This window comes from Monocercomonoides exilis (genome assembly GCF_001643675.1).
Source record: "Monocercomonoides exilis strain PA203 chromosome Unknown scaffold14-1859848, whole genome shotgun sequence".
In the NCBI taxonomy this organism is placed as follows: Eukaryota; Preaxostyla; order Oxymonadida; family Polymastigidae; genus Monocercomonoides; species Monocercomonoides exilis.
In genome coordinates, this window is record NW_027150559.1 from 729,996 (window position 1) to 743,284 (window position 13,289).

Below are 13,289 nucleotides of genomic sequence, written 5' to 3' on the forward strand. Positions count from 1 at the left end.
TTCCAATTTTTCTTTTTTTCTTTTGCTGGAAGTTATGTTTGAGTTTTATTTCTCAATATTTATTTTTTATATATTTGGCTGATCCTTTTTGAAATCATACTTTCGTTCGAGTTTTGATCAAAATTTTAATCTCAATGGGATTTAGAAAAATTGAGCCTGAACTGATAATACACACAGTACATGATGATGTTGAAAAGAAATATAATTTTTATCAAAATCCCATTGATATTAAAATTTTGATCAAAACTCGAACGAAAGTTTGATTTGTTAAAGGATCAGCCATTTTAGGTTTGAATAAGAAAAGGATGGAGACATTACTATTTTTCTTTCGCATGAAGCATTAGCAAGTCTGTTTTAATGTCCCGCTCTTTGAGAGAGAAGTGATGTGAACTCTAAAAGAAGATCTGAAAAAAAAATTAGTGATAACAAATTGAATTTGCTCAGATTGATTACTAAAAATATCATTCAAATAAACTTTTATCTGTAAATATTTCCCATTTCATTCTTTCCAATTTACGTGTTTTCGTCGTGTTTTTGATATTATAGGTATCTGGATGGATTGAAAACTTTCAAAGAGTAAATATTCTATTTGAAAGCATTGATTGCAAGTGATTATGCAACAATAATTCTACAGGTATTTATTTTTTGTGCTCATCCAATCTACCTGGAATTTTCCCTTCAATATCTACTACCTAATAATGATATTGATTTTATGGTATTGCTGTCCTCGTCTTCGCTTTCGTTCTCGAAATCAATGGCATCTGATACTGTGAGCATAGCAGCTCCTGCCGGGAAATGTTGAATAAACTCTCTTTTCATTACAATGAGAGTTGGGCGGTTGCCCGGATGAGGAGAAAGTGCATGGTGAACTATTTCTGTGAATGATGCTCCCTTTTCTATTTCTACGTTTGGCCTCTCTCCATTCACAATCTTCTGCCCTGCCACCTCTGCCTCATACTCTCCAAACGGGATTTGAAGGGTCAAACACTCCCACAGCATCATCCCAATCGAGAACGACACTGACTCCTTTGTTGCTCCCATCTTCTTGTTCATCTGCAGCTCTGGTGCCTTCCACCTCAGGCACTCTTTTTTGAAGGCATCCTCATCCTCTTCAAATGCTGATGAGGGAAGGGAGTCATCATCATTACCATCATCGTCACTGGTAGATGTCACAACTGTTGATGATGAGATGGAGGATGAATCTGAATCATCATCTGACAATAAGTCAGAGTGCATCACAACGCAGATCACCATGTGTTTTGAGAACAGAACAATGTGCGGACTCAGATTATTCAATGATTGAAGAGGGTTTTCCATCTCATCAAATGAATGGAGTGCCAGATTGGCCACCCAGAACAGGATCTGTGCAGCTGTTTGCTCTCTTTCCTGAATACTCCCAATCGCCATCTCCTTCTTCTCATTCCTTCCATGAAGCAGCATGAACAATGAATCCCTCAGATCCACAATCAATTTTTCATGTGGAGACGAGCATGCCATTGCATCCACCAGATTCGACATGGATGAGGTTGTTGGGCACAGATCCTCCCCTCGAACAAATGTGGATTCCGTGTCTGAAGTATCTGTGGTTGAAGTGGATGAAATGGATGGCGACGGTGTTCGCTTCCTTGTCTCTTCCTCAACTTCTTTCTCATCAACTTTCTCCAGCATCCATTCTGGAATCTTGTCTGAGTCCCTTCCCAAAATGTATTCAGTGGAGCCACTCTCACTCAGCAAATGCTCTGATGACTCTGAGTGTCCCAAGCTTTTCTCATACACCCTCTTCTTCATTCTCTCTTCATTCTTCTTTTCAGCCTCCCTCTCTGCTCTCCTCCACTGCTCCTCTGGTGACATCTCCATCGTCACCATCTCAAATGCTTTCGGATCCTTTTTCACTGTGTCTTCCACAATCACTTCAAGTTCCTCTGTCCTTCTCTTTTGCTTTCTCCATCGAATGGCCAGAACAACTGATACAATGAGAACAATTAAAAGGATTATTGCCATGACAACAACAATTATTGGCCAAAATGATTTTCCTTCTTTCTCTCCTTCAACAATTCTGTCATCTCCTTTTCCTTCGGTTTCGCTTCTGTTCTTCAGGATAAACAAATCAGTCGATGAAGGCGAATCAATCTTTCCAAACAGAAGACTCACACTCACTTCTGTCTCTGCTCCCACTGCTCCCATCTGAACCGATGAAACAACTGCAACAATTTCGTTCTCTGACACACTTTCCTTTTCTCCAATCCCATAGCTCTCAACCACCTCTTCCCTTCCATTCCTGAAGCTCAACTTCAACCAAACATCACATGGTAGAAGAAGTCTCCCACTCAGCGTGATGATTGTTCTTCCCTCAGATCCTGTCTCATTCCTCGCCTCTTCCACAACTGGGATGAATAGTGGTGATCCTCTCTCCTCCATCATCCCGCTCAACTCGCATCCTTCATCCAATATCCAAAGTGAAGAATTATCCTTCAATCCATCTCCTCCTTTCAAATTCATCACATTCAACACTCCTGAATCTGAGCAAATGATATTTCTTCTCAGTGATGGATATCCTTCAATTGATGGGTTGTTGTTCGTGAAATTCCCTGCTTCTATTGTCACGCTTCCTCCACAAATAGAAAGACCACCAATGGAAGAGTTAACGACACTCGTATCCTTCATCATTACATTTGAATCACTCAGACGAATCAGCGACTCATTCCATTTGCATATTCCCTCCAGGTCAGTGTTTTCATCCTTCTCTTTTCCATCTTTGTTTCTCAATCCATCAAACAAACACAAATCCATTGAAGCGCTTGCGCATTTATTGATATCCATTGCGCAAGAACCATACCCTTTCGCGACAGCGATGCTCACTGAGCAATTTGACAGCTCCAATTGATGAATTAACTCACTGAATTCCAATGGCACTTGATCACTTTGTTGAGTGACATTTTCAACCCTCACACTCTGAAGCAACGATATCCTTTTTTCATCCTTCGATTCCATCAACACTTTTGAAGTTAGTGATATGATAGGCTCTTCAAATGATACATCTTCAAACACACTCGAAATAATGCTGATTGAATCAGATTCCCCGTTGATAGCGCTCACTGTGAGATGCAATTCAGACACAGAGCATCGTTCCAGCAAGCAACCTCCGTTAAACACTCGAATAATGTGATATCCAACAGAAGCTCTTTCTGAAATCATTGAACTGCTTCGAAATGAGCAACTGCCCAATGTTGAAAGACCACTCTTCACACATAGGAATGACGAGTGCGAATCGCTTGAAGTCGAACAATACTCAAAGCACACTCGACTTATGGCAACATTGTTGATTGCCTGAATAATGAAGTCACTTGTTCCATTGATGGATGCACCAACATTAACAACACATGGATTTCTCAGTCGCGATGAGAGTTCCATCTCATTCAGCTCCGCTTCACCTTCGAGATTTGCCTGCTCCACAACATACATTTCACTCACATATTCCCCTGTCAAATGATCCAACGCATAATCAATCGTGGCACACGGAAGCAAGGGCGCACCGCACTGACGATCATTCTTCCCTCCGCTTGATTGCTCTGAGCAAACATATATAGTGTCCGAAAGATATACAGTGATGAAATCCAGAAGATTCGTGTCTGTCTTGTGCTCTGTGCTGTCTATCCCACAAATCCCTTTTTCTTGATCCGAGATCTTCCTGAGGTCAAATCGGAATTGCGTTTCATTGATCTGCGACGATATGCTGAAACACTGAACAAAAATATCACACCCAACCCCTGCTGTATTCGCCACAAATACCATCGTCCTGAACTCAAAATCCAACATTCCTGTCTCATTGCTCCCCACATACACCCCTCCTCCCTTTCCGATGTCTGAACAGCTGCACCGAACAATACTGCTGTTCACCATGTTCATCCTTCCACCTCCATTAATCCACAGCTCCATAACCCCTCCTTGCAAGCTTTGCTTTGCTCTGCAGTCACTTGCAACGCTTCCATTCACCTTCATCATCACTCCCTTTCCTGTGTCTGTTCGCATGACGCTGCACCGATCGCTCCTTCCTTGAACACCCTCCAGAATGCAATCCTTGAGTTCAACGCTTCCAACAAGATTTGTTTCGAATCTTCCAAGTGCATTTTCCTCTCCAACAATCTTCACAATCGCATCACAATTCATGTTCACTCCGGAAATAGTTGCTTTCTCAATCACACATGTGGCCTCATCCCCAACAGCAAACACACTGTCGCCAATGTTGCTCGACTCCATCCTGAACAAATGCACAATCAGCACCCCTTGCTTTGCAAACACAAGCGAGCAGGAAAACTCACTCCCATCTTTCGCAGCTGAAACAAATGAGCAGTCGCTGAGGTTCAACAGACCTCCTTCGTTCCAAATAAGAGCTTTCACATGTTCTTCAAACGCTTCTGCCTGCTCAAAGCATATATCTTCCACAAGCACTCCACCATGACTCCTGATAAACCACAATTCTCCCACACTTGCTTTCTTTTCAAATACCACTCTGCTCTTCTTTGACTCGTCTCTCTTCCCATCCGATTTCATTTCAAACTCTTCCAAATCATGCTCATCCTGAATAACTGTTTCTTCAGAAACGAACATTAAACGAGATTCCCCTTCGCTTTTCAGTTGTTCCATCCCTTTCCAAAACGAATTGCATGGATCTTCTTGTCTTCCACACCTTGCCACATCAAAACCTTCTTTTCCAACATACACTTCCCATCCCTCATAGGAAACCAAAAATCTAAGCAAATCCGTTTCAACAAACTTGCCATCACTCCCCACAAACATGTTCCCATCTGTGTCTCCTTCTCCACTCCCATAATTGAATATGAATGCATCCTGATTCACAGACTCGTTGAGATCACAATCAACAATAAACACATTCCTTCCCAGCCATGCTTCATTCTGATCAAACACCAGTCCTTCAAACACAAATCGCGGACTTTCCTCTGTGTTTGTGGTGTTCAAGAAAGCAAATCCCCCTTTTCCGTCTTCAATACTGCATCCGCACTTCATCAGCCGCGTTCTGTTCACAACAACATTCCCTTCCCTTCCAACTTCAATCTCAGCCACTCCTCCTTTCTTTCCACCATCTGTCCTGATTCCTGTGAAGTTGCATCCTTCAATCACTGCTCTTGCAAGAAGAAGAAACGGAACAACTGAAAAACTCGAAGACTCCATCTGGCAATTTATCAATTCCACTCCATCGCCACTTGCCTCAATCACCCCAAACTTCACTTCCGCTTCACACACAATTTGACAGCTTTCAAGAGTTAGCGTTCCTGCTTTTGAGATGATTGCCGCTTTCAATTCGTTTTCCAGTTTGCTTGGCAATTCCAACGAGACCCTGCCAATTGTCAGACTTGCACGTGCTGTCAATACTGCTTCAAACACTCCATCTCTCTTTGGATTTCCTTGAATTACCAAAATCACTTTTTCTCGTTCTCCTCCAGTCACTCCAACAACACTTGTTTCCTCCAGAAATTCATAACAGTCTTTGACGCTCCCAACATTCACAATCTGCAAGTATCTCTCGGCTGAATCGTCAAAGTGCCCCACTCCACTCCAGATCGATTTGCAAGGAAAAGCCTCGCTTCCGCATCCCTTCACATCAATTCCTTTTCCTCCATCCACAACCACCACACCCGCTCGACGCTCCACAAGGAACAACATCAAATCAACACTCTCATCGAAGTTCACTTCATCCACCCCAGCCATATCTGCAATTCTCACTCCATTTTCATCAAATAAATCAATAGCAATCGATGCCTGTGTGGCAGTGTTGTTCAAGTCAACACATTCCAAAAACAGATCTTTCCCTTCTTTTCCTTTGTTCTCCTTAAACCACACTTCCCTCAGATTCATCCCTTTTCCATCGGCTCCCTCAACTTGAATAAATATTCCTCCACCTCTCCCTTTCCCCTCATCCACAGAACACATCTCCACTCGCACCCACTTCATTATTAACTCTCCTCCCAATCCCACAACACAGCTCCCTCCTCCTCCCCTTCCTTCCACTGACTTGCAACCAGAAATTGTGCTCCCATTCATCATCTTCATTCTCCCCCCTGTTTCAATCTTCCATCCACCTCCATCATATGTGCACCAGCAGTTATCCACAGTGCATCCATCTGCTGTGCAACTGCTTCCATCACACACAACAACAAACCCACTTCCTTCTCTCCCTGAACATCCTGTAATTAGTGTTTTTGCCAGTATGACAGTCCCACTTCTCGCCTGAATGATCCCTCTTTCTCCAAAAAATATCACACTCCTCACTTCGCAATCATCAAATCTGACTGTGCCCCCTTTTCCAACAACAATCCACTTCTCACAAGCTCCATTTCCCTCTTCTCCACCACTCCAAAAGATATCACCAACAAATGAACACTGTCCAGCACACGCTTCAACAACACAATCGAAAGCACTTCCACCTCCATTCACTCCTGAAAGGTCAAACTTCACATCAGAAAACACAAGTTGTGTCAGCGCCTCACCACTGCTCAGCACAAACTGCGCGTCTCCCCCAATCACAAGCGATGGTTTGCTTTCGTCTCCTTGGATGGTCAACGAATCTCCATTTCGATCAATCTGCCCACTCACTGGCGTTGTTGCTTGCAGCTGGATGATGGAATGCGTGGTGTTCATCAGCTGAAATCCCAAATCAACAGATTCACATGGAAGCTCTCGATACCCGCACAGTGTCGAATTGCTCCCATTTCCATTCACAAACACAAATCGCGACGAGCTCGGAAACAGATACTCCATCATCGTCACCCCCTCTGTGGTCTCTGACAATCGATCAAGCACCCACAGCCGATCTTCTGCTGTATCGTTCTGTGCTGATCCATTCCAGAGCACCCCAACAATCATCAGTCGAGGTTGGATGCACTCCACAAACACATCTTTCCCCTTCAATGCTCCATTCTCATCAAACACAATCTTCTTCATCGAGTATTCTGATCTAGTTCCCCACAAGTTCATATACAGCCCTCCTCCAAACCCACTTCCCGATGGAACTGTACTGCGGTTCACAGTGTTTTCATCAAATCCAAAATACCCTCCATCATCCACTTCCACAATCACACTTCCACCTCGTGACCCTCCAGCATCACATCCATTGTGCTCCAATGTGCAGTTCACAATCTCCACCCTCTCTGCTTCTCCAACTTTTCCATCAATCGCTCCTCCATTTCCTGCTCCTCGCTTCAACCCTGAAAATGTGCTGTTCCTCATTCCAACGCTGATATCTCCTTCCACTCTGATCACATTTCCATCTGTCTCATTTCTTTCTCGAAATTCACTGTTTGCAATCTCAACATTTCCTCCTGCCTTTGCCCTCACAACACTCCCTTCTTCACTGACTCCCACATTTCTCATATAAATACCATCCAGTACTCCTTCAGCCTCATTTCCATCAAACAATATAACTCCTGCCTTCACAAACACACATTCTTCAATTCTGCAACGTGTCATTTCCATTCTGCCTCCTGAAACAGCCACAATCCCCATCCCAACAACACCATTTTCATTCACAAAGTCGCACTCTTCAATCTTCAGATTCATTGAACTGCAACACATCATCCATTTTTCTCTTCCATCTCCTTCTGATCGCGGCAGCTGAAATACCATTCCATGCAACCTGATATCTTGTTGTGTTTCAATCATTCCTTTCCCGATCCCATTTCCATCCTCTTTCACTTTGATCAATGTGCCGTTCGCTTCTCCGCAAATATCCATCGGTTGTGCATCCAAAATAATATCTTTCTCAAACACAAATGAGCTCTGCAGCTTCAATGTTGCATTCTTCTTCCCAAAAAGCACACTTCCCGCATGCTCTATCGTTTTGCATGCAAAATCTTTGAATCCACAAACTTCATAATCAATCCCACTTCCACCCACACATCCCACAGCTGGCATCCCTCGAAACAGCACTGCCAGCGGGATCACTTGATCCACTGCATTCGACTCACATCCTCCAACATCATCCAGCCTCGCAATCTCAACTGCCTTCTCAAACTCAAATCCAATTGTCGTTCCATTCACAATCCTCTTCAGCTCCTTGCCTTCCACAAACACCCAATTCCCTCCTCTTGTTGCGCTGCATCCATCAAACACCGCATTCTGAATGCAGAATGCTTTCACCTCATCATCCACAGACAAATACATCCCTCCTCCACGCCCTCCACTATCCTCCACACTTCCAGCATGGCAATCTGAACACTCAATAGCCTGCACAGATGAAGTGTTTCCCAACTCTGTCAAACCTCCTGCCTTCACTTTCACAAATATTCCTCCTCCATTTCCCCCTGTGCTTTCGCAGCTCTCGAAGTTTCCTCCAACTATCTTCAATATTTGTTCCTCACCCACAACGCAACATACAGCTGATCCGTTCCTTCCTCTCACGATTCCTGATTTAAGCACACATTCCTCCAATATAACACCTTTGGCTCCACATGAATTGATAATCCTGCATTCCTTTCCTGACCCTTCATTATCAAACACAGAATTCTTAACATTCAGTTGAGCTTCTGCTCCACAGACATACACCAATCCCGTTTCGGACGAGGTAGTGGCATTCAGAGATTTCATATTCGCAATATCCACTGCTGCTGCTCCCTCTATCCTCGCCAGATTACTCCCTGAAAAACACATATTGTCAACTGCCACAAATGCCAGCTCTGTCTTTCCATTGCTCGCAACAACAACACAAAATGTGCGTATTGCACCTTCGCTCAGAGATCGAAATGAGCAGTTCTCGATTCTCAATGTCCCCTTGCTTTCTTGGCTGAAAAGCGCCTCATGCTCCTGAGCAGATCCGGGAACAGAAAATAATAACAGCTTCACACAAGAATTCGGCTGCCCATTTCCTTTCATATGCAGAAGCCCTGTTTCACCAGAGGCGCTTCCATGCACAATCACTTCGCTCATTTCACTTTTTCCATGAACAAAGCACCCTTTCTCGTGGCTCAGAGAAACACTCTCATTCAGCTCAAACACACCCACAACCTCCACATCTTTTTCTTGCTCCTGCTGCCTCTGGAACGAATATCCCACTGTTTTGCACGGATACTCAATAAATCCGCATCCAACCACATCCAGTCCATTCGCTGAGGATGCGGAAATCGTGCTTCCCACATCGTGCAGCAAATACACAAGTGGTATGGCATTCAGACGATCAGCCCCATCAAAGCCTCTCATCCCATCCACTTCAGACAACTGCATGGATTTTCCAAATGGAAATCTTTCTTCAATCACACTCTCTGTCAGATTAGGCGATTCCATAAACAGATCATTTCCATATTCTGCACTATTCGCTCCGCCTTCGCCAAATGATGGCAAAGAAACCACAAAGTTTGCATCAGCTTCATCCGCCTCAATCAAAAACCCTCCCCCCAATCCCTTTCCAGGTGTAGCTGTTGCTGTGCACAAGCAAAACGAACACTTGTTCACTTTCACAACATTCGTCTTTGCAATGTGCAAGTGCATCCCTCCTCCTCCCTTTCCAATTTCATTCACTGAGCAAGCATTGAATGTGCACTCTTCAATGAGTGCAGAATGCAATCCAGTCTCTCCACATGCAGCCACACTCATCCCTCCTCCATCTCCAGTTGCACGAGTGATGCTTGTGAAATTGCTTTTTGTCGCATTCATCACATTCACATTGCTCACACTCACAGCACTTCCTCCGCCCAATTTCACAGAATCAAACAAGCAATTCTCCATCACTAGCTCTGTTCCAGCTTCGCTCTCAACACCAACAATTGCAGAAATATCCCCAAACACAACATTTCTCATCTTGAAATTCACAAATTTCAGCAATCCCCCACTTGCCTTTGCAAAAGTGTTCATCAGCTCATCTCCACTCTCTGCCATCTCTGCTTCACAATACGACAATAGCATGCTCCCTGCTTGGCATTCCACAAACACTTTCTCACTTGAACCCTGAAATGGAGCCAGCTGAAATCGAATGTTTGTCATTGATGTTTTCATTCTGCTCACAATCACTGCTTTCCCACTGAGCATCTCTGGACACTCCACTCGCACAGCTGTTCTTTCGCTCACACATTTCAATTCCCATTCTTCATTTCCCATCACCGTCTCTTCCTTCCACACAAACCCTTCTTGCACCACAATCGCTCTCTTTCCATCTCCAAATCGCAAGTGAACCACTTTTCCAATTGTGCGGCAGGGATAATTCTTGGTCCCACATCCACTGAAATCCCTCATCCCACTCCCTCCCACATATCCGCTCCCTCCAAACACAGCCAAATATGCCAGCAGTGGCACAGCCTCTTCTCCGCATCCATCCTCCATTCCCATCATATCTTTGTTTTCCATCTTTGTTGTGCCAAACAACACACTCGTGCTGCTCACAACCCTCGACAATTCCCTCGCCTCCACAAACACATTCCTTCCCCACCAACCCGAGCATCCACTGAACTGCACATCCTCAAGAATAATATCCTCTCCTCCATCTTCCACACAAATCATCATCCCTCCCCCTTTTCCTTTCTTTGTTTCCTCGTCTGCCACACTGCACTGTTTCAAAGCTGTTTTGCTCCAGTTCCCCACCCTCAATGAACCTCCTCTCTTCACTCGAATACAAAATCCCCCACCATCTCCTTCTTGGCAGCTGCAATTGTTCAGTGACACATTGCTCAGATCAACCATTTCACCACTTCCAACCACCTCATTGACAACACTTCCATTTCCATGAAGCCTTTGGAGGTTCTCAACCAGCACATTCTTCAGCTCAATGCCTCCCACCAGCGAATTAAACACAGAGCAATTACTCAAAAATAATCCACTTATCTGAAGCTCGTCCACATTCAGCGTTCCAGCTCCTGAGCAAATAATCAGCGGGGATGTGAATGGCAGACCAGATCCATGATCTTCAGATGCAAATAGCTTCATTCTGTTCAGTTTCATCTTTCCCACTGAGCTCACTGCAAAGAGTGTCATCCCTTGCTTTGCTGCTGAATGCTCCACACTGAAATTCGACCCCAACAGCGATCCACTCGACACTTCAAACAAGAACTGGCCAGGAAGATTTTCAGTCTTGATCACACACTGCTCCTGAGCAACGCCTCTCACAACGATATCCCTCAAAGGTCTTGATACTCCCCTTTTTGGTGAAAACACACTCTCCAGCAGCTTCAATCGCTGTTCTCCAGAATCTGAAAAGCTCTCCACTACATATTCTATCGACTGGCATGCAGAACCCTCATCGATTCCACAAAAATCTTTGTCAACCCCATCTTTTTTCACAAAACGTTCCAGTATCCCATTCGGAAGCCAACTGTTCTTTTCTCCAAGTGCTGAGTGATACACTCTGTTGCCTTCTGCTCTTGTTGAAAACGAAGAAACACACAAAATGAAATTCTCCCCAATTACAGATGTATTGTCATATATATATATGTCATTCCCTTTTTGATCGTAAGCAGAGTTGTTGTGAAAGAAAGAGAAAACAATCATTTGGTAATTTATTGTTCCTGAAAATAGAAAATAATAATAGACACCGCCTCCAAAGGAAGCTGTCGAGTTCTTAAAAGTGCATTCATGTGTTTTCATTGTATATGACATGCTACAAAACAAAAGTGCTCCACCTCCAATGCTGGATTTCACATCGCATGTATCAAAATAACATCTGCTAACAATTGGTCCGTCTTCTTCACAGCCTGTTGAGCGGCATGCTTGAATTCTTATTCCACCACCATATGCTCTAGCGGAAGTGTTTCGACAAACGCAATCTTCAATAGAAGTGCACTGCACGATGCAAAACAAAAGCGAAACACCTGCGTCGCCTCTTGAATCACATCTTTCAAAAACGTTTCTTTTCCATTGAACACTCTTCCCATAATATACCATGATTGCTCCTCCGTATCTCTGACAAGTGCATGTGTCAAACAAGCAATCTTCAACAATCACTACGCAATTATCTTCACCATAAATTCCGATTGCCCCTCCTGAGTATTTTGTACTGCTATCAGAAACTGATTCATTTGTAAAGGCTGATGAAGTGTTGTGCCATTCACATGCAATGAATTGCAGAGTGTCATTTCTCTCTCCAAGATCTTGCTTCTTCATTATTATGTTTCCTTCAATCTTTAAGTCATTTCCTGTTTTCCTGCAACGAGCGAATGAAGTGTTAAAGGCATCCATCGCTGATTGCCCATTAATTGAACTCACTATTTCTCCATCCAGAACATTATCCACCTCTGTGAAACTGCAAGAGTCAATAATCGCCAAGCAACAACACTTATCACAAGCTGTTCGAAAATCTCTTGGTCCTGTTGCAGTCACGTTGGCAAAATCTGAATGAACGATTGAAATAATCGAAGAAGGCACAGATGACACAAATGGAATCTCAGTCAGCGCAAATGACATAAATGACGATTCAACAATGTTCACATCATTTTCTTGAGTTTCAATAGGCAACCGATTTCCAGGGCCAACAAGAGAAGAAATACTTGTCGTTGGTTCCAATGAAAGAAGTGTCAAATTTTTGATGAGAAATGTGCTGGCAGAGCTCCTGAACATATTTGATTCAGAACAGCACGAAATGGCTATCACACATTGATCAACAAAAACAAGCGACTGCCTTCCAGCATCAATAATTGAACGAACGCTGCTCTGATCAAAGTGAATCTTCTGCGTTGTCAGCGAAGTGTTTGTCAAGCCCAATTGCGAAGATATCTGACTATTAGTCAACTTTTGATAAAGATTTCCTTTTGTTTTTCCAATCTCTTTTGCGAATGAAGATCCTTCAATCCCCCACTTATGTTTTATGTCATAAGATAAAAAAGGCTTCTCATCACTCCTCTTTTCAAAGAAATCAATGTTTTCAGTCTTTATTGAACTTTGACCTTGACAGTCGGATTTTGGACTTTCTGTTGAGCAGCTCATGAGAATTAAATAGAAAAGAACAATAATCATCGATAACTGCTTCTCGCCCCGTCTCAGATAGAAGAAAATACCTTCTCTCCAAACAATCAATATTTTCTGCCAAGATCAAAATCGAATATTAAATTTTTGCTCTGATAAAAATTATTTTTCCAAAAAAATTATATCCTGCTCAACTTTTGAAGAACAAACATATTGAAGATTTTCACAGAAGATCAGAAGGCAAAGATGGTCATTTCTGTGTCAAAGACGATTTTTCGCAATTTTCGTGAAATTACTCAAAAGATGCTCTAAATAACGGTCCAATTATTAACAGAAAAATAAACAACAAAGAAAAAATAAAATTAAAAAGATAAGTTTGATGATCAAACTTG

The 13,289-nt window shown here is 43.1% G+C and overlaps 1 protein-coding gene across 1 annotated transcript; it reads right to left on the reverse strand.

Moving 5' to 3' along the window:
* Positions 1 to 678: 678 nt before the first annotated feature.
* On the reverse strand, positions 679 to 12,948 carry MONOS_2171 (uncharacterized protein; the record flags this gene model as incomplete). Its single annotated transcript, XM_067872075.1, has 2 exons — positions 679 to 1,812; positions 1,981 to 12,948. The coding sequence occupies 2 exons, from the start codon at positions 12,946 to 12,948 to the stop codon at positions 679 to 681; spliced, it is 12,102 nt and encodes a 4,033-aa protein (XP_067730331.1).
* Between the last annotated feature and the right edge of the window lie 341 nt (positions 12,949 to 13,289).